This window comes from Aquarana catesbeiana, linkage group LG06 (genome assembly GCF_042186555.1).
Source record: "Aquarana catesbeiana isolate 2022-GZ linkage group LG06, ASM4218655v1, whole genome shotgun sequence".
Taxonomy (NCBI): Eukaryota; Metazoa; Chordata; class Amphibia; order Anura; family Ranidae; genus Aquarana; species Aquarana catesbeiana.
The window spans coordinates 181535-203445 of record NC_133329.1 but is presented as its reverse complement, the minus strand read 5'-3'; the positions used below and the strand labels follow the sequence as shown (position 1 = coordinate 203445).

General features: G+C 55.7%; 1 protein-coding gene across 1 annotated transcript in view; it reads left to right on the top strand.

Annotated features, from left to right (window-relative positions):
* The window catches only part of TGFB1I1 (transforming growth factor beta 1 induced transcript 1), a 135530-nt gene that overhangs the window by 10047 nt on the left and 103572 nt on the right, over positions 1 to 21911 (top strand). Inside the window, exon 6 of the mRNA XM_073635254.1 lies at positions 8957 to 9035. Coding sequence (XP_073491355.1) covers positions 8957 to 9035 — 79 coding nt within the window. The remainder of the gene's footprint in view (positions 1 to 8956; positions 9036 to 21911) is intronic.

Below are 21911 nucleotides of genomic sequence, written 5' to 3'. Positions count from 1 at the left end.
TGGGTGACTGACCAAATCCTGGGATAAGAGAATGGGTAACTGACCAAATCCTAGGATAAGAGAATGGGTGACTGAATCCTGGGATAAGAGAATGGGTAACTGAACAAATCCTGGGATAAGAGAATGGGTAACTGAACGAATCCTAGGATAAGAGAATGGGTAACTGACCGAATCCTGGGATAAGAGAATGGGTGACTGAATCCTGGGATAAGAGAATGGGTAACTGACCGAATCCTGGGATAAGAGAATGGGTAACTGAACGAATCCTGGGATAAGAGAATGGGTAACTGACCGAATCCTGGGATAAGAGAATGGGTAACTGAACGAATCCTGGGATAAGAGAATGGGTAACTGAACGAATCCTGGGATAAGAGAATGGGTAACTGACCGAATCCTGGGATAAGAGAATGGGTGACTGAATCCTGGGATAAGAGAATGGGTAACTGACCGAATCCTGGGACAAGAGAATGAGTGACTGAATCCTGGGATAAGAGAATGGGTGACTGAATCCTGGGATAAGAGAATGGGTAACTGAATCCTGGGATAAGAGAATGGGTGACTGAATCATGGGATAAGAGAATGGGTGACTGAATCCTGGGATAAGAGAATGGGTAACTGAACGAATCCTGGGATAAGAGAATGGGTAACTGAACGAATCCTGGGATAAGAGAATGGGTAACTGAACGAATCCTGGGATAAGAGAATGGGTAACTGACCGAATCCTGGGATAAGAGAATGGGTAACTGAACGAATCCTGGGATAAGAGAATGGGTAACTGAACGAATCCTGGGATAAGAGAATGGGTAACTGACCGAATCCTGGGATAAGAGAATGGGTAACTGAACGAATCCTGGGATAAGAGAATGGGTAACTGACCGAATCCTGGGATAAGAGAATGGGTAACTGAACGAATCCTGGGATAAGAGAATGGGTAACTGAACGAATCCTGGGATAAGAGAATGGGTAACTGAACGAATCCTGGGATAAGAGAATGGGTAACTGAACGAATCCTGGGATAAGAGAATGGGTAACTGAACGAATCCTGGGATAAGAGAATGGGTAACTGAACGAATCCTGGGATAAGAGAATGGGTGACTGAATCCTGGGATAAGAGAATGGGTAACTGAACGAATCCTGGGATAAGAGAATGGGTAACTGACCGAATCCTGGGATAAGAGAATGGGTAACTGAACTAATCCAGGGATAAGAGAATGGGTAACTGACCGAATCCTGGGATAAGAGAATGGGTAACTGAACGAATCCTGGGATAAGAGAATGGGTAACTGAACGAATCCTGGGATAAGAGAATGGGTAACTGACCGAATCCTGGGATAAGAGAATGGGTAACTGAACTAATCCAGGGATAAGAGAATGGGTAACTGAACGAATCCTGGGATAAGAGAATGGGTAACTGACCGAATCCAGGGATAAGAGAATGGGTAACTGACCGAATCCTGGGGTAACAGAATAGGTCACTGACTCCTCTTCCTCCTGCAGGCATTCAATGGCTGCAAAAGGAAAATTGAGGGCATCAGTTTCTCTATATGCCACCCCTGCTGCCCTTCTATACATTTTACTATTTTCTAGCTGCCCCCAGCCCCTGTCGTTTCCCCTCTCAGGTCTGCCAACTTCCTCTCTCACCTCTCCTTCCAGCTACTGCAATCGTTCTTGTGTCCACTAATAACTGAAGCATAGCAAACTGTGTTCATTCATAACTGTGTTTATTATGCTTCAGTTTGTGAATGAATGGGAAGCTCTGTACTAACCAAGACGGCAGAACGAGTGCCCGCTGCAGAACATGTAAAAGGGTCCCATTGCAGAACCATGATAAAGGGCCCGGTGATGGGATTTAAAGGGCCCTGGGAACAATGGGAAGGGTCTTGGGCTCAGATGGAAGGGGGGCCATTCATGGTTTCTTGCATCGGGGCCATGTAGGTTCTAGTTACACCTCTGGGTGGAGAGATCCCAGGCACAAGGACAAAGTGCCATCCCACTGGAACTAGAGTACTCTGGTTACATTCAGGTAGGTGTTCCTCACAGTAGCTTGGTCTTCTGGAGAAGCTGCATGCTATTCGGTTCTAACCGGGCAGCTCACATGCTGGTTCTGTGGAAGACCTCTCACCTGGCTGCAGATAACTCTACTTCATCAGGTGTGGCCTCTCCTGCTGAGCCGGTGAGGGAGGCAAGCAGAGAAACAAATCTTCTTTGGATGAATCCAGGAACCCAGAGAGTTGTGGGAAAAACAGTTAAAGGGACTCGCATCTGAGTATGATCAGTAAATGGGCCCTCCGATACAGTGCCAAACATGAATGTCAATATGTGACGTGTGTCATGGGATTGTCCATGTATGATATGTTATAGGGACGGATCAGATCACATATGACGTGTGTCATGGGATTGTCCATGTATGATATGTTATAGGGACGGATCAGATCACATATGACGTGTGTCATGGGATTGTCCATGTATATGTTATAGGGACGGATCAGATCACATATGACGTGTGTCATGGGATTGTCTATGTATGATATGTTATAGGGACGGATCAGATCACATATGACGTGTGTCATGGGATTGTCCATGTATGATATGTTATAGGGACGGATCAGATCACATATGACGTGTGTCATGGGACTGTCCATGTATATATTATAGGGACGGATCAGATCACATATGACGTGTGTCATGGGATTGTCCATATATAATGTTATAGGGAGAGATCAGATCACATATAACCTTTAATGTGACCTATATACTGTACAACTCAGTAATCTATTGGGGGGGGGAGTAAAAATAAAAAAACTAAAATAATGTGGTTGCATAAGTGTGCACACCCTCTTATAACTGGGGGTGTCGCTGTGTTCAGAATTAAACAATCACATTCAAACTCATGTTAAATAGGAGTCAGTACACACCGGCCATCATTTAAAGTACCTTTGATTAACCCCAACTAAAGTTCAGCTGTTCTAGTAGGTCTTTCCTGATATTTTCTTAGTCGCATCCTACAGTAAAAGCCATGGTCTGCAGAGAGCTTCCAAAGCATCAGAGGGATCTCATCATCAGAAGGTATCAGTCAGGAGAAGGGTCCAAGGCATTAGATATACGATGGAACATAGTAAAGACCGTCATCATCAAGTGAAGAAATTATGGCACCACAATGACATTACCAAGAACTGGACGTCCCTCCAAAATTGATGAAAAGCCGAGAAGAAAACTGGTCAGGGAGGCTGCCAAGAGGCCTACAGCAACATTAAAGGATCTACGGGAATATCTGGCTAGTCCTGGCTGTGTGGTGACAAAAATCTCCCATATTCTTCATATGTCTGGGCTATGGGGTAGAGTGACAAGACGGAAGACTTTTCTTACCAAGAAAAACATCTAAGCCCGGCTAAATTTTGCAAAAACCCATCTGAAGTCTCCCAAAAGCATGTGGGAAAATGTGTTATGGTCTGATGAAACCAAGGTTGAACTTTTTGGCCATAATTCCAAAAGATGTATTTGGTGCAAATACATCTTCCATAGTTCCATAGTAAGGGAGACAGAGGTTCAGAAATAATTTCAACAAAAGTTCCCAGAATCTCAACAGTAATTCCACAAACTGTCACTCGATTGTGGTTTTCCGTAGTAAGGGACGCAGAGTGCCGGGGTTCAGTAGTAAGGGACGCAGAGTGCCGGGGTTCCGTAGTAAGGGACGCAGAGTGCCGGGGTTCCGTAGTAAGGGACGCAGAGTGCCGGGGTTCCGTAGTAAGGGACGCAGAGTGCCGGGGTTCCGTAGTAAGGGACGCAGAGTGCCGGGGTTCCGTAGTAAGGGACGCAGAGTGCCGGGGTTCCGTAGTAAGGGACGCAGAGTGCCGGGGTTCCGTAGTAAGGGACGCAGAGTGCCGGGGTTCCGTAGTAAGGGACGCAGAGTGCCGGGGTTCCGTAGTAAGGGACGCAGAGTGCCGGGGTTCCGTAGTAAGGGACGCAGAGTGCCGGGGTTCCGTAGTAAGGGACGCAGAGTGCCGGGGTTCCGTAGTAAGGGACGCAGAGTGCCGGGGTTCCGTAGTAAGGGACGCAGAGTGCCGGGGTTCAGTAGTAAGGGACGCAGAGTGCCGGGGTTCAGTAGTAAGGGACGCAGAGTGCCGGGGTTCAGTAGTAAGGGACGCAGAGTGCCGGGGTTCCGTAGTAAGGGACGCAGAGTGCCGGGGTTCAGTAGTAAGGGACGCAGAGTGCCGGGGTTCAGTAGTAAGGGACGCAGAGTGCCGGGGTTCAGTAGTAAGGGACGCAGAGTGCCGGGGTTCAGTAGTAAGGGACGCAGAGTGCCGGGGTTCAGTAGTAAGGGACGCAGAGTGCCGGGGTTCAGTAGTAAGGGACGCAGAGTGCCGGGGTTCAGTAGTAAGGGACGCAGAGTGCCGGGGTTCCGTAGTAAGGGACGCAGAGTGCCGGGGTTCCGTAGTAAGGGACGCAGAGTGCCGGGGTTCCGTAGTAAGGGACGCAGAGTGCCGGGGTTCAGTAGTAAGGGACGCAGAGTGCCGGGGTTCCGTAGTAAGGGACGCAGAGTGCCGGGGTTCCGTAGTAAGGGACGCAGAGTGCCGGGGTTCCGTAGTAAGGGACGCAGAGTGCCGGGGTTCCGTAGTAAGGGACGCAGAGTGCCGGGGTTCCGTAGTAAGGGACGCAGAGTGCCGGGGTTCCGTAGTAAGGGACGCAGAGTGCCGGGGTTCCGTAGTAAGGGACGCAGAGTGCCGGGGTTCCGTAGTAAGGGACGCAGAGTGCCGGGGTTCCGTAGTAAGGGACGCAGAGTGCCGGGGTTCCGTAGTAAGGGACGCAGAGTGCCGGGGTTCCGTAGTAAGGGACGCAGAGTGCCGGGGTTCCGTAGTAAGGGACGCAGAGTGCCGGGGTTCCGTAGTAAGGGACGCAGAGTGCCGGGGTTCCGTAGTAAGGGACGCAGAGTGCCGGGGTTCCGTAGTAAGGGACGCAGAGTGCCGGGGTTCCGTAGTAAGGGACGCAGAGTGCCGGGGTTCCGTAGTAAGGGACGCAGAGTGCCGGGGTTCCGTAGTAAGGGACGCAGAGTGCCGGGGTTCCGTAGTAAGGGACGCAGAGTGCCGGGGTTCAGTAGTAAGGGACGCAGAGTGCCGGGGTTCAGTAGTAAGGGACGCAGAGTGCCAGGGTTCCGTAGTAAGGGACGCAGAGTGCCGGGGTTCCGTAGTAAGGGACGCAGAGTGCCGGGGTTCAGTAGTAAGGGACGCAGAGTGCCGGGGTTCCGTAGTAAGGGACGCAGAGTGCCGGGGTTCCGTAGTAAGGGACGCAGAGTGCCGGGGTTCCGTAGTAAGGGACGCAGAGTGCCGGGGTTCCGTAGTAAGGGACGCAGAGTGCCGGGGTTCCGTAGTAAGGGACGCAGAGTGCCGGGGTTCCGTAGTAAGGGACGCAGAGTGCCGGGGTTCCGTAGTAAGGGACGCAGAGTGCCGGGGTTCCGTAGTAAGGGACGCAGAGTGCCGGGGTTCCGTAGTAAGGGACGCAGAGTGCCGGGGTTCCGTAGTAAGGGACGCAGAGTGCCGGGGTTCCGTAGTAAGGGACGCAGAGTGCCGGGGTTCAGTAGTAAGGGACGCAGAGTGCCGGGGTTCAGTAGTAAGGGACGCAGAGTGCCAGGGTTCCGTAGTAAGGGACGCAGAGTGCCAGGGTTCCGTAGTAAGGGACGCAGAGTGCCAGGGTTCCGTAGTAAGGGACGCAGAGTGCCGGGGTTCAGTAGTAAGGGACGCAGAGTGCCAGGGTTCCGTAGTAAGGGACGCAGAGTGCCGGGGTTCCGTAGTAAGGGACGCAGAGTGCCGGGGTTCAGTAGTAAGGGACGCAGAGTGCCGGGGTTCAGTAGTAAGGGACGCAGAGTGCCGGGGTTCAGTAGTAAGGGACGCAGAGTGCCGGGGTTCAGTAGTAAGGGACGCAGAGTGCCGGGGTTCCGTAGTAAGGGACGCAGAGTGCCGGGGTTCCGTAGTAAGGGACGCAGAGTGCCGGGGTTCAGTAGTAAGGGACGCAGAGTGCCAGGGTTCCGTAGTAAGGGACGCAGAGTGCCGGGGTTCCGTAGTAAGGGACGCAGAGTGCCGGGGTTCAGTAGTAAGGGACGCAGAGTGCCAGGGTTCCGTAGTAAGGGACGTAGAGTGCCAGGGTTCCGTAGTAAGGGACGCAGAGTGCCGGGGTTCAGTAGTAAGGGACGCAGAGTGCCGGGGTTCAGTAGTAAGGGACGCAGAGTGCCGGGGTTCAGTAGTAAGGGACGCAGAGTGCCGGGGTTCAGTAGTAAGGGACGCAGAGTGCCGGGGTTCAGTAGTAAGGGACGCAGAGTGCCGGGGTTCAGTAGTAAGGGACGCAGAGTGCCGGGGTTCAGTAGTAAGGGACGCAGAGTGCCGGGGTTCAGTAGTAAGGGACGCAGAGTGCCGGGGTTCAGTAGTAAGGGACGCAGAGTGCCGGGGTTCCATAGTAAGGGAGACAGAGGTTCAGGAATAATTTCAACAAAAATTCCCAGAATCTCAACAGTAATTCCACAAACTGTCACTCGATTGTGGTTTTCTTAATCACAGTGAAATCTCTTCTGAGATTGGGTGCAGTTCTGCTGGGGGGGGGGGGTTCTCGCTTGGTTGCCACGACTAATCGCTTCCCCATCACAAAAGCTGACGATCGCAGCTACAGCAAAGACAGAATCAAACAATGTTTCCCGTCTTGTACAATGTGAGGGGGCACAGTCCCTCCCCGCACAGTCCCTCCCCCCTCAGTGCCTCCCCCCCTCAGTGCCTCCCCCCCTCAGGGAATTCTGAAATTGGAATGCATTAGTGTCTCACTGACACTTCCCTGAGCTGCTCTGCTGATGGGAAGGGAGTCGAGTGCTGGCAAAAAAGAGGCTTTGCGTGCCACTTGTGGCACCAGTGCCGGGGGTTGCCTACCCCTGTGATAGACCAACACAAAGTGGCACATAATTGTGATGTGGAAGAAAAATGATAAATGATACAAATAAATCTGTGAAAAAGTGTAGGGGGGGCATTTGTATTAAACCCCCTTTATTTTGATACCCCTAACTAAAATCTAGTGGAACCAATTGCCATCAGAAGTCACCTAAATAGTAAATAGAGTCCACCTGTGTGTCATTTTATCTCAGTATAAATACAGCTGTTCTGTGAAGCCCTCAGAGGTTTGTTAGAGATCCTTAGTGAACAAACAGCATCATGAAGACCAAGGAACACACCAGACAGGTCAGGGATAAAGTTGTGGAGAAGTATAAAGCAGGGTTAGGTTATAAAAAATCTCCCAAGCTTTGAACATCTCACGGAGCTCTGTTCAATCCATCATCGGAAAATGGAAAGAGTATGGCACAACTGCAAACCTACCAAGACATGGCCGTCCACCTAAACTGACCGGCCGGGCAAGGAGAGCATTCATCAGAGAAGAGCCAAGAGGTCCATGGTAACTCTGGAGGAGCTGCAGAGATCCACAGCTCAGGTGGGAGAATCTGTCCACAGGACAACTATTAGTCGTGTTCTCCACAAATCTGCCCTTTATGGAAGAGTGACAAGAAGAAAGACATTGGTGAAAGAAAGTCATAAGAAGTCCTGTTTGTAGTTTGTGAGAAGCCTTGTGGAGGACACAGCAAACATGTGGAAGAAGGTGATCTGGTCACATGAGACCAAAATTCAACTTTATGTCCTAAAAGCAAAACGCTATGTGTGGGGAAAAACTAACACTGCACATCACCCTGAACACACCATCCCCACCGTGAAACATGGTGGTGGCAGCATCATGTGGTGGGGATGGTTTTCTTCAGCAGGGACAGGGAAGCTGGTCAGAGTTGATGGGAAGATGGATGGAGACAAATACAGGACAATCTTAGAAGAAAACCTGTTAGAGTCTACAAAAGACTTGAGACTGGGGCGGAGGTTCACCTTCCAGCAGGACAACGACCCGAAACATCCAGCCAGACCTACAATGGAATGGTTTAGATCAAAGCATATTCATGTGTTAGAATGGCCCAGTCACAGTCCAGACCTAAATCCCATTGAGAATCTGTGGCAAGACTTGAAAATTGCTGTTCACAGACACTCTCCATCCAATCTGACAGAGCTTGAGATATTTTACAAAGAAGAATGGGCAGAAATGTCCTCTCTAGATGTGCAAAGCTGGTAGAGACACCCCCAAAAAGACTTGTAGAGAAAGGGGGTTCTACAAAGTATTGACACCGGGGGGCGTCATACAAATGCCCCTCCCCCACACTTTTCACATATTTATTTGTATCATTTATCATTTTCCTTCCACTTCACAATTATGTGACACTTTGTGTTGATCTATCACATAAAATCCCAATAAAATACATTTACAGTTGTAAAATGACAAAATGTGGGAAATTTCAAGGGGTGTGAATACTTTTTCAAGGCACCCACCAGTTTTGTACACATTGGTAATAGCTCCAATATTGGTTCCTCTGTTTGATTCCATATCCTTGGAAGTTCCTGCGCCTTCTGCTCATTATACATGATGTGTAATTAGAACTGATATATTGGTGAGCTTTGTACCTGCATTGTATGATGTTCCCTTTATATTGAATTCAGATTTGTACTTTTTCTATAACAATAAAAAGTTTGAAAACGGGATTGTCCATGTACGATGTGTTATGGGGGCAGATCACATATGACGTGTGTCATGGGATTCTCCATGTACGATGTGTTATGGGGCAGATCACATGCGACGTGTGTCATGGGATTGTCCATGTACGATGTGTTATGGGGACAGATCACATATGACGTGTGTCATGGGATTCTCCATGTACGATGAGTTATGGGGCAGATCACATGTGACGTGTGTCATGGGATTGTCCATGTACGATGTGTTATGGGGCAGATCACATGTGACGTGTGTCATGGGATTGTCCATGTATGACGTACTACACAAGATACAGGATTGGGTGTACCATGGAATGTCCTAACCGCCCCGTTCTTTCTTGCAGGGTATTATCAGCCTCCTCCGCCACACTGGAGCTGGATAGACTAATGGCCTCCCTGTCAGATTTCCACAAACAGAACACGGTGAGAAAAGTCCACATTTTCCATATTTTGTTATCACCGAGTTCAGTATTAGAAGACAGAGGACTGTAGGAAGTATAGAGGATTGTGACGGAACACCTTGGCACCCCGTTTGGGTGCTTCTGCCAATCAGTGCCCCCTGTCCTGCAGACTGGACGCTAATACCAGCCCTTCCCCCAATCATAATACGCAGACAAGATGTGGGGATAGAACCAAAGAAATGACTCTTCATTGACCAGAAACCCAGATTTTTATACACTTCGATAAAAGGTCACCACATGAAAAATAAAGACGATGACAAGGCTTTCCTACCATCCCTTGGCTGACAGAATCAATAGTTCTGTAAACTGCAATATAATCAGAGAATTACAATATGTATTCCATATATATAGAAATCAAACACATAACAGTCCAAGGGAAATAATGAAAACTTACAGCCATTTCTATATCTAGAGGCAAATCTGAAGACCTTCAATTGTCTGCATCACAACTAAAATGGCTTCTCTAACTGAGGTAAAAACTTTATGTTGTTCAATAAAAAACTTTATTAACAAAAGCCAAGACTTTCCTGTGAGGAACTAAACTGCAATTGCAACAGGCAACCACCAGGTGTCCTCAAAATGACAATCCTATAGACCAGTGGTTCTCAACCTATTTACTGCCGTGACCCCTTGATAAAATTTCCCAAGTTGTGGGGACCCCTAACAGTAAAACAATTTTTGTAGCGTGGGTTGTCTGCACCCAAGGCAAGTAATTTGTGCCTCTAACCCACGGACATTGAGCTCTCCCTTCCACTCGTACAGTAATATTTTAGCATTTTAGGATATAAACTCTTTGTTCTCCCTTTTCCTCTCTCTCTATCCTAATTTCTTGTTTTTTTCCCACATCCCTCTCTCTAGCCATCTTTCTTGTTCTTTCTCTCCCTTTTTCTTTGTTCCTCCCTCTCCCTTCCATTTATTCTCTATTTTTATTCCTTCTCTTACTCCTTGGTGGGGGGTGGGGGAGTTGGGATGAGTGGCAGTGATGGCAGGGGGGAGTTGGGATGAGTGGCAGTGATGGCAGGGGGGAGTTGGGATGAGTGGCAATGTTGGGGGAGTTGGAATAAGTGGCAGTGATGGCAGGGGGGAGGTGAGATGAGTGGCAATGTTGGGGGAGTTGGAATGAGTGGCAGTGATGGCAGGGGAGTTGGGATGAGTGGCAGTGATGGCAGGGGAGTTGGGAGGAGTGGCAATGTTGGGGGAGTTGGGAGGAGTGGCAGTGATGGCAGGGGGGAGTTGGGAGGAGTGGCAGTGATGGCAGGGGGGAGTTGGGAGGAGTGGCAGTGATGGCAGGGGGGAGTTGGGAGGAGTGGCAGTGATGGCAGGGGGGAGTTGGGAAGAGTGGCAGTGATGGCAGGGGGGAGTTGGGAGGAGTGGCAGTGATGGCAGGGGGGAGTTGGGAGGAGTGGCAGTGATGGCAGGGGGGAGTTGGGAGGAGTGGCAATGTTGGGGGAGTTGGAATGAGTGGCAATGTTGGGGGAGTTGGGAGGAGTGGCAGTGATGGCAGGGGGGAGTTGGGAGGAGTGGCAGTGATGGCAGGGGGGAGTTGGGAGGAGTGGCAGTGATGGCAGGGGGGAGTTGGGAGGAGTGGCAGTGATGGCAGGGGGGAGTTGGGAGGAGTGGCAGTGATGGCAGGGGGGAGTTGGGAGGAGTGGCAGTGATGGCAGGGGGGAGTTGGGAGGAGTGGCAGTGATGGCAGGGGGGAGTTGGGAGGAGTGGCAGTGATGGCAGGGGGGAGTTGGGAGGAGTGGCAGTGATGGCAGGGGGGAGTTGGGAGGAGTGGCAGTGATGGCAGGGGGGAGTTGGGAGGAGTGGCAGTGATGGCAGGGGGGAGTTGGGAGGAGTGGCAGTGATGGCAGGGGGGAGTTGGGATGAGTGGCAATGTTGGGGGAGTTGGAATGAGTGGCAGTGATGGCAGGGGGGAGGTGAGATGAGTGGAAATGTTGGGGGAGTTGGAATGAGTGGCAGTGATGGCAGGGGAGTTGGGATGAGTGGCAGTGATGGCAGGGGAGTTGGGAGGAGTGGCAATGTTGGGGGAGTTGGGAGGAGTGGCAGTGATGGCAGGGGGGAGTTGGGAGGAGTGGCAGTGATGGCAGGGGGGAGTTGGGAGGAGTGGCAATGTTGGGGGAGTTGGAATGAGTGGCAATGTTGGGGGAGTTGGGAGGAGTGGCAGTGATGGCAGGGGGGAATTGGGAGGAGTGGCAGTGATGGCAGGGGGGAATTGGGAGGAGTGGCAGTGATGGCAGGGGGGAGTTGGGAGGAGTGCCAGTGATGGCAGGGGGGAGTTGGGAGGAGTGCCAGTGATGGCAGGGGGGAGTTGGGAGGAGTGCCAGTGATGGCAGGGGGGAGTTGGGAGGAGTGGCAGTGATGGCAGGGGGGAGTTGGGAGGAGTGGCAGTGATGGCAGGGGGGAGTTGGGAGGAGTGGCAGTGATGGCAGGGGGGAGTTGGGAGGAGTGGCAGTGATGGCAGGGGGGAGTTGGGAGGAGTGGCAGTGATGGCAGGGGGGAGTTGGGAGGAGTGGCAGTGATGGCAGGGGGGAGTTGGGAGGAGTGGCAGTGATGGCAGGGGGGAGTTGGGAGGAGTGGCAGTGATGGCAGGGGGGAGTTGGGAGGAGTGGCAATGTTGGGGGAGTTGGAATGAGTGGCAATGTTGGGGGAGTTGGGAGGAGTGGCAGTGATGGCAGGGGGGAATTGGGAGGAGTGGCAGTGATGGCAGGGGGGAATTGGGAGGAGTGGCAGTGATGGCAGGGGGGAGTTGGGAGGAGTGGCAGTGATGGCAGGGGGGAGTTGGGAGGAGTGGCAGTGATGGCAGGGGGGAGTTGGGAGGAGTGGCAGTGATGGCAGGGGGGAGTTGGGAGGAGTGGCAGTGATGGCAGGGGGGAGTTGGGAGGAGTGGCAGTGATGGCAGGGGGGAGTTGGGAGGAGTGGCAGTGATGGCAGGGGGGAGTTGGGAGGAGTGGCAGTGATGGCAGGGGGGAGTTGGGAGGAGTGGCAGTGATGGCAGGGGGGAGTTGGGAGGAGTGGCAGTGATGGCAGGGGGGAGTTGGGATGAGTGGCAATGTTGGGGGAGTTGGAATGAGTGGCAGTGATGGCAGGGGGGAGTTGGAATGAGTGGCAGTGATGGCAGGGGGGAGTTGGAATGAGTGGCAGTGATGGCAGGGGGAGTTGGAATGAGTGGCAGTGATGGCAGGGGGGAGTTGGAATGAGTGGCAGTGATGGCGGGGGGGGAGTTGGAATGAGTGGCAGTGATGGTAGGGGGGAGTTGGAATGAGTGGCAGTGATGGCAGGGGGGAGTTGGAATGAGTGGCAGTGATGGCAGGGGGGAGTTGGAATGAGTGGCAGTGATGGCAGGGGGGAGTTGGGATGAGTGGCAATGTTGGGGGAGTTGGAATGAGTGGCAGTGATGGCAGGGGGGAGTTGGAATGAGTGGCATGAGTGGCAGTGATGGCAGGAATGAGTGGCAGTGATGGCAGGGGGGAGTTGGAATGAGTGGCAGTGATGGCAGGGGGGAGTTGGGAAGAGTGGCAATGTTGGGGGAGTTGGGATAAGTGGCAGTGATGGCAGGGGGGAGTTGGGAGGAGTGGCAGTGTTGGCAGGGGGGAGTTGGGAGGAGTGGCAGTGATGGCAGGGGGGAGTTGGGAGGAGTGGCAGTGATGGCAGGGGGGAGTTGGGAGGAGTGGCAGTGATGGCAGGGGGGAGTTGGAATGAGTGGCAGTGATGGCAGGGGGGAGTTGGAATGAGTGGCAGTGATGGCAGGGGGGAGTTGGAATAAGTGGCAGTGATGGCAGGGGGGAGTTGGAATGAGTGGCAGTGATGGCAGGGGGGAGTTGGAATGAGTGGCAGTGATGGCAGGGGGGAGTTGGAATGAGTGGCAGTGATGGCAGGGGGGAGTTGGAATGAGTGGCAGTGATGGCAGGGGGGAGTTGGAATGAGTGGCAGTGATGGCAGGGGGGAGTTGGAATGAGTGGCAGTGATGGCAGGAGGGAGTTGGGAGGAGTGGCAGTGATGGCAGGAGGGAGTTGGAATGAGTGGCAGTGATGGCAGGGGGGAGTTGGGAAGAGTGGCAATGTTGGGGGAGTTGGGATGAGTGGCAATGTTGGGGGAGTTGGAATGAGTGGCAGTGATGGCAGGGGGGAGTTGGAATGAGTGGCAGTGATGGCAGGAGGGAGTTGGGAGGAGTGGCAGTGATGGCAGGAGGGAGTTGGAATGAGTGGCAGTGATGGCAGGGGGGAGTTGGGAAGAGTGGCAATGTTGGGGGAGTTGGGAGGAGTGGCAGTGATGGCAGGGGGGAGTTGGGAGGAGTGGCAGTGATGGCAGGGGGGAGTTGGAATGAGTGGCAGTGATGGCAGGGGGGAGTTGGAATGAGTGGCAGTGATGGCAGGGGGGAGTTGGAATGAGTGGCAGTGATGGCAGGGGGGAGTTGGAATGAGTGGCAGTGATGGCAGGGGGGAGTTGGAATGAGTGGCAGTGATGGCAGGGGGGAGTTGGAATGAGTGGCAGTGATGGCAGGGGGGAGTTGGGAAGAGTGGCAATGTTGGGGGAGTTGGGATGAGTGGCAGTGATGGCAGGGGGGAGTTGGGAGGAGTGGCAGTGTTGGCAGGGGGGAGTTGGGAGGAGTGGCAGTGATGGCAGGGGGGAGTTGGGAGGAGTGGCAGTGATGGCAGGGGGGAGTTGGAATGAGTGGCAGTGATGGCAGGGGGGAGTTGGAATGAGTGGCAGTGATGGCAGGGGGGAGTTGGAATGAGTGGCAGTGATGGCAGGGGGGAGTTGGAATGAGTGGCAGTGATGGCAGGGGGGAGTTGGAATGAGTGGCAGTGATGGCAGGGGGGAGTTGGAATGAGTGGCAGTGATGGCAGGGGGGAGTTGGAATGAGTGGCAATGTTGGGGGAGTTGGAATGAGTGGCAGTGATGGCAGGGGGGAGTTGGAATGAGTGGCAGTGTTGGCAGGGGGGAGTTGGAATGAGTGGCAGTGATGGCAGGGGGGAGTTGGAATGAGTGGCAATGTTGGGGGAGTTGGGAGGAGTGGCAGTGATGGCAGGGGGGAGTTGGAATGAGTGGCAATGTTGGGGGAGTTGGGATGAGTGGCAGTGATGGCAGGGGGGAGTTGGAATGAGTGGCAGTGATGGCAGGGGGGAGTTGGAATGAGTGGCAGTGATGGCAGGGGGGAGTTGGAATGAGTGGCAGTGATGGCAAGGGGGAGTTGGAATGAGTGGCAGTGATGGCAGGGGGGGGTTGGAATGAGTGGCAGTGATGGCAGGGGGGAGTTGGGATGAGTGGCAATGTTGGGGGAGTTGGAATGAGTGGCAGTGATGGCAGGGGGGAGTTGGAATGAGTGGCAGTGATGGCAGGGGGGAGTTGGAATGAGTGGCAGTAATGGCAGGGGGGAGTTGGAATGAGTGGCAGTGATGGCAGGGGGGAGTTGGAATGAGTGGCAGTGATGGCAGGGGGGAGTTGGAATGAGTGGCAGTGATGGCAGGGGGGAGTTGGGAAGAGTGGCAATGTTGGGGGAGTTGGGAGGAGTGGCAGTGATGGCAGGGGGGAGTTGGAATGAGTGGCAATGATGGCAGGGGGGAGTTGGAATGAGTGGCAGTGATGGCAGGGGGGAGTTGGAATGAGTGGCAGTGATGGCAGGGGGGAGTTGGAATGAGTGGCAGTGATGGCAGGGGGGAGTTGGGAAGAGTGGCAATGTTGGGGGAGTTGGGAGGAGTGGCAGTGATGGCAGGGGGGAGTTGGAATGAGTGGCAGTGATGGCAGGGGGGAGTTGGAATGAGTGGCAATGTTGGGGGAGTTGGAATGAGTGGCAGTGATGGCAGGGGGGAGTTGGAATGAGTGGCAGTGATGGCAGGGGGGAGTTGGAATGAGTGGCAGTGATGGCAGGGGGGATTTGGGATGAGTGGCAATGTTGGGGGAGTTGGAATGAGTGGCAGTGATGCCAGGGGGGAGTTGGAATGAGTGGCAGTGATGGCAGGAGGGAGTTGGGATGAGTGGCAATGTTGGGGGAGTTGGAATGAGTGGCAGTGATGGCAGGGGGGAGTTGGGATGAGTGGCAGTGATGGCAGGAGGGAGTTGGAATGAGTGGCAGTGATGGCAGGGGGGATTTGGGAAGAGTGGCAATGTTGGGGGAGTTGGGAGGAGTGGCAGTGATGGCAGGGGGGAGTTGGGAGGAGTGGCAGTGATGGCAGGGGGGAGTTGGGAGGAGTGGCAGTGATGGCAGGGGGGAGTTGGGAAGAGTGGCAATGTTGGGGGAGTTGGGAGGAGTGGCAGTGATGGCAGGGGGGAGTTGGGAGGAGTGGCAGTGATGGCAGGGGGGAGTTGGGAGGAGTGGCAGTGATGGCAGGGGGGAGTTGGAATGAGTGGCAGTGATGGCAGGGGGGAGTTGGAATGAGTGGCAGTGATGGCAGGGGGGAGTTGGAATGAGTGGCAGTGATGGCAGGGGGGAGTTGGAATGAGTGGCAGTGATGGCAGGGGGGAGTTGGAATGAGTGGCAGTGATGGCAGGGGGGAGTTGGAATGAGTGGCAGTGATGGCAGGGGGGAGTTGGAATGAGTGGCAGTGATGGCAGGGGGGAGTTGGAATGAGTGGCAGTGATGGCAGGGGGGAGTTGGAATGAGTGGCAGTGATGGCAGGGGGGAGTTGGAATGAGTGGCAGTGATGGCAGGGGGGAGTTGGAATGAGTGGCAGTGATGGCAGGGGGGAGTTGGAATGAGTGGCAGTGATGGCAGGGGGGAGTTGGAATGAGTGGCAGTGATGGCAGGGGGGAGTTGGGATGAGTGGCAGTGATGGCAGGGGGGAGTTGGGAGGAGTGGCAGTGATGGCAGGGGGGAGTTGGGAGGAGTGGCAGTGATGGCAGGGGGGAGTTGGGAGGAGTGGCAGTGATGGCAGGGGGGAGTTGGGAGGAGTGGCAGTGATGGCAGGGGGGAGTTGGGAGGAGTGGCAGTGATGGCAGGGGGGAGTTGGGAGGAGTGGCAGTGATGGCAGGGGGGAGTTGGGAGGAGTGGCAGTGATGGCAGGGGGGAGTTGGGAGGAGTGGCAGTGATGGCAGGGGGGAGTTGGGAGGAGTGGCAGTGATGGCAGGGGGGAGTTGGGAGGAGTGGCAGTGATGGCAGGGGGGAGTTGGGAGGAGTGGCAGTGATGGCAGGGGGGAGTTGGGAGGAGTGGCAGTGATGGCAGGGGGGAGTTGGAATGAGTGGCAGTGATGGCAGGGGGGAGTTGGAATGAGTGGCAGTGATGGCAGGGGGGAGTTGGAATGAGTGGCAGTGATGGCAGGGGGGAGTTGGGATGAGTGGCAATGTTGGGGGAGTTGGAATGAGTGGCAGTGATGGCAGGGGGGAGTTGGAATGAGTGGCAGTGATGGCAGGGGGGAGTTGGAATGAGTGGCAGTGATGGCAGGGGGGAGTTGGAATGAGTGTCAGTGATGGCAGGGGGGAGTTGGAATGAGTGGCAGTGATGGCAAGGGAGAGTTGGAATGACTGGCAGTGATGGCAGGGGGGAGTTGGGAAGAGTGGCAATGTTGGGGGAGTTGGGATGAGTGGCAGTGATGGCAGGGGGGAGTTGGGAGGAGTGGCAGTGATGGCAGGGGGGAGTTGGAATGAGTGGCAGTGATGGCAGGGGGGAGTTGGAATGAGTGGCAGTGATGGCAGGGGGGAGTTGGAATGAGTGGCAGTGATGGCAGGGGGGAGTTGGAATGAGTGGCAGTGATGGCAGGGGGGAGTTGGAATGAGTGGCAGTGATGGCAGGGGGGAGTTGGAATGAGTGGCAGTGATGGCAGGGGGGAGTTGGAATGAGTGGCAGTGATGGCAGGGGGGAGTTGGAATGAGTGGCAGTGATGGCAGGGGGGAGTTGGAATGAGTGGCAGTGATGGCAGGGGGGAGTTGGGATGAGTGGCAATGTTGGGGGAGTTGGAATGAGTGGCAGTGATGGCAGGGGGGAGTTGGAATGAGTGGCAGTGATGGCAGGAGGGAGATGGGAGGAGTGGCAGTGATGGCAGGGGGGAGTTGGGAAGAGTGACAATGTTGGGGGAGTTGGGAGGAGTGGCAGTGATGGCAGGGGGGAGTTGGGAGGAGTGGCAGTGATGGCAGGGGGGAGTTGGAATGAGTGGCAGTGATGGCAGGGGGGGGTTGGAATGAGTGGCAGTGATGGCAGGGGGAGTTGGAATGAGTGGCAGTGATGGCAGGGGGGAGTTGGGAAGAGTGCAATGTTGGGGGAGTTGGGATGAGTGGCAGTGATGGCAGGGGGGAGTTGGGAGGAGTGGCAGTGTCGGCAGGGGGGAGTTGGGAGGAGTGGCAGTGATGGCAGGGGGGAGTTGGGAGGAGTGGCAGTGATGGCAGGGGGGAGTTGGGAGGAGTGGCAGTGATGGCAGGAGGGAGTTGGGAAGAGTGGCAATGTTGGGGGAGTTGGGAGGAGTGGCAATGTTGGGGGAGTTGGAATGAGTGGCAGTGATGGCAGGTGGGAGTTGGAATGAGTGGCAGTGATGGCAGGAGGGAGTTGGGAGGAGTGGCAGTGATGGCAGGAGGGAGTTGGAATGAGTGGCAGTGATGGCAGGGGGGAGTTGGGAAGAGTGGCAATGTTGGGGGAGTTGGGAGGAGTGGCAGTGATGGCAGGGGGAGTTGGGAGGAGTGGCAGTGATGGCAGGGGGAGTTGGAATGAGTGGCAGTGATGGCAGGGGGGAGTTGGAATGAGTGGCAGTGATGGCAGGGGGGAGTTGGAATGAGTGGCAGTGATGGCAGGGGGGAGTTGGAATGAGTGGCAGTGATGGCAGGGGGGATTTGGGATGAGTGGCAATGTTGGGGGAGTTGGAATGAGTGGCAGTGATGCCAGGGGGAGTTGGAATGAGTGGCAGTGATGGCAGGAGGGAGTTGGGATGAGTGGCAATGTTGGGGGAGTTGGAATGAGTGGCAGTGATGGCAGGGGGGAGTTGGGATGAGTGGCAGTGATGGCAGGAGGGAGTTGGAATGAGTGGCAGTGATGGCAGGGGGGAGTTGGAATGAGTGGCAGTGATGGCAGGGGGGAGTTGGAATGAGTGGCAGTGATGGCAGGGGGGAGTTGGAATGAGTGGCAATGTTGGGGGAGTTGGGAGGAGTGGCAGTGATGGCAGGGGGGAGTTGGAATGAGTGGCAGTGATGGCAGGGGGGAGTTGGAATGAGTGGCAGTGATGGCAGGGGGGAGTTGGAATGAGTGGCAATGTTGGGGGAGTTGGGATGAGTGGCAGTGATGGCAGGGGGAGTTGGGAGGAGTGGCAGTGTCGGCAGGGGGGAGTTGGGAGGAGTGGCAGTGTTGGCAGGGGGGAGTTGGGAGGAGTGGCAGTGATGGCAGGGGGGAGTTGGGAGGAGTGGCAGTGATGGCAGGGGGGAGTTGGGAGGAGTGGCAGTGATGGCAGGGGGGAGTTGGAATGAGTGGCAATGTTGGGGAGTTGGAATGAGTGGCAGTGATGGCAGGGGGGAGTTGGAATGAGTGGCAATGATGGCAGGGGGGAGTTGGAATGAGTGGCAATGTTGGGGGAGTTGGAATGAGTGGCAGTGATGGCAGGGGGGAGTTGGAATGAGTGGAAGTGATGGCAGGGGGGAGTTGGAATGAGTGGCAGTGATGGCAGGGGGGAGTTGGGAGGAGTGGCAGTGATGGCAGGGGGGAGTTGGGAGGAGTGGCAGTGATGGCAGGGGGGAGTTGGGAGGAGTGGCAGTGATGGCAGGGGGAGTTGGGAGGAGTGGCAGTGATGGCAGGGGGGAGTTGGGAGGAGTGGCAGTGATGGCAGGGGGAGTTGGGAGGAGTGGCAGTGATGGCAGGGGGGAGTTGGGAGGAGTGGCAGTGATGGCAGGGGGGAGTTGGGAGGAGTGGCAGTGATGGCAGGGGGGAGTTGGGAAGAGTGGCAGTGATGGCAGGGGGGAGTTGGGAAGAGTGGCAGTGATGGCAGGGGGGAGTTGGGATGAGTGGCAATGTTGGGGGAGTTGGGATGAGTGGCAGTGATGGCAGGGGGGAGTTGGGAGGAGTGGCAGTGATGGCAGGGGGAGTTGGGAGGAGTGCAGTGATGGCAGGGGGAGTTGGGAGGAGTGGCAGTGATGGCAGGGGGGAGTTGGGAGGAGTGGCAGTGATGGCAGGGGGGAGTTGGGAGGAGTGGCAGTGATGGCAGGGGGGAGTTGGGAGGAGTGGCAGTGATGGCAGGGGGGAGTTGGGAGGAGTGGCAGTGATGGCAGGGGGGAGTTGGGAGGAGTGGCAGTGATGGCAGGGGGGAGTTGGGAGGAGTGGCAGTGATGGCAGGGGGGAGTTGGAATGAGTGGCAATGTTGGGGGAGTTGGAATGAGTGGCAGTGATGGCAGGGGGGAGTTGGAATGAGTGGCAATGATGGCAGGGGGGAGTTGGAATGAGTGGCAATGTTGGGGGAGTTGGAATGAGTGGCAGTGATGGCAGGGGGGAGTTGGAATGAGTGGAAGTGATGGCAGGGGGGAGTTGGAATGAGTGGCAGTGATGGCAGGGGGGAGTTGGGAGGAGTGGCAGTGATGGCAGGGGGGAGTTGGGAGGAGTGGCAGTGATGGCAGGGGGGAGTTGGGAAGAGTGGCAGTGATGGCAGGGGGGAGTTGGGAGGAGTGGCAGTGATGGCATAGGGGAGTTGGGAGGAGTGGCAGTGATGGCAGGGGGGAGTTGGGAGGAGTGGCAGTGATGGCAGGGGGGAGTTGGGAGGAGTGGCAGTGATGGCAGGGGGGAGTTGGGAGGAGTGGCAGTGATGGCAGGGGGGAGTTGGGAAGAGTGGCAGTGATGGCAGGGGGGAGTTGGGAAGAGTGGCAGTGATGGCAGGGGGGAGTTGGGATGAGTGGCAATGTTGGGGGAGTTGGGATGAGTGGCAGTGATGGCAGGGGGGAGTTGGGAGGAGTGGCAGTGATGGCAGGGGGGAGTTGGGAGGAGTGGCAGTGATGGCAGGGGGGAGTTGGGAGGAGTGGCAGTGATGGCAGGGGGGAGTTGGGAGGAGTGGCAGTGATGGCAGGGGGGAGTTGGGAGGAGTGGCAGTGATGGCAGGGGGGAGTTGGGAGGAGTGGCAGTGATGGCAGGGGGGAGTTGGGAGGAGTGGCAGTGATGGCAGGGGGGAGTTGGGAGGAGTGGCAGTGATGGCAGGGGGGAGTTGGGAGGAGTGGCAGTGATGGCAGGGGGGAGTTGGAATGAGTGGCAGTGATGGCAGGGGGGAGTTGGGAGGAGTGGCAGTGATGGCAGGGGGGAGTTGGGAGGAGTGGCAGTGATGGCAGGGGGGAGTTGGGAGGAGTGGCAGTGATGGCAGGGGGGAGTTGGGAGGAGTGGCAGTGATGGCAGGGGGGAGTTGGGAGGAGTGGCAGTGATGGCAGGGGGGAGTTGGGAGGAGTGGCAGTGATGGCAGGGGGGAGTTGGGAGGAGTGGCAGTGATGGCAGGGGGGAGTTGGGAGGAGTGGCAGTGATGGCAGGGGGGAGTTGGGAGGAGTGGCAGTGATGGCAGGGGGGAGTTGGGAGGAGTGGCAGTGATGGCAGGGGGGAGTTGGGAAGAGTGGCAATGTTGGGGGAGTTGGAATGAGTGGCAGTGATGGCAGGGGGGAGTTGGGAGGAGTGGCAGTGATGGCAGGGGGGAGTTGGGAGGAGTGGCAGTGATGGCAGGGGGGAGTTGGGAGGAGTGGCAGTGATGGCAGTAGGGAGTTGGGAGAAGTGGCAGTGATGGCAGGGGGGAGTTGGGAGGAGTGGCAGTGATGGCAGGGGGGAGTTGGGAAGAGTGGCAGTGATGGCAGGGGGAAGTTGGGAAGAGTGGCAATGTTGGGGGAGTTGGAATGAGTGGCAGTGATGGCAGGGGGGAGTTGGGAGGAGTGGCAGTGATGGCAGGGGGGAGTTGGAATGAGTGGCAGTGATGGCAGGGGGGAGTTGGAATGAGTGGCAGTGATGGCAGGGGGGAGTTGGGAGGAGTGGCAGTGATGGCAGGGGGGAGTTGGGAGGAGTGGCAGTGATGGCAGGGGGGAGTTGGGAGGAGTGGCAGTGATGGCAGGGGGGAGTTGGGAAGAGTGGCAATGTTGGGGGAGTTGGAATGAGTGGCAGTGATGGCAGGGGGGAGTTGGGAAGAGTGGCAATGTTGGGGGAGTTGGGATGAGTGGCAGTGATGGCAGGGGGGAGTTGGGAGGAGTGGCAGTGATGGCAGGGGGGAGTTGGGAGGAGTGGCAGTGATGGCAGGGGGGAGTTGGAATGAGTGGCAGTGATGGCAGGGGGGAGTTGGGATGAGTGGCAATGTTGGGGGAGTTGGAATGAATGGCAGTGATGGCAGGGGGGAGTTGGAATGAGTGGCAGTGATGGCAGGGGGGAGTTGGGAAGAGTGACAATGTTGGGGGAGTTGGGAGGAGTGGCAGTGATGGCAGGGGGGAGTTGGGAGGAGTGGCAGTGATGGCAGGGGGGAGTTGGAATGAGTGGCAGTGATGGCAGGGGGGGGTTGGAATGAGTGGCAGTGATGGCAGGGGGGAGTTGGAATGAGTGGCAGTGATGGCAGGGGGGAGTTGGGAAGAGTGGCAATGTTGGGGGAGTTGGGATGAGTGGCAGTGATGGCAGGGGGAGTTGGGAGGAGTGGCAGTGTCGGCAGGGGGGAGTTGGGAGGAGTGGCAGTGATGGCAGGGGGGAGTTGGGAGGAGTGGCAGTGATGGCAGGGGGGAGTTGGGAGGAGTGGCAGTGATGGCAGGGGGGAGTTGGGAGGAGTGGCAGTGATGGCAGGGGGGAGTTGGGAGGAGTGGCAGTGATGGCAGGGGGGAGTTGGAATGAGTGGCAGTGATGGCAGGGGGGAGTTGGAATGAGTGGCAGTGATGGCAGGGGGGAGTTGGAATGAGTGGCAGTGATGGCAGGGGGGAGTTGGAATGAGT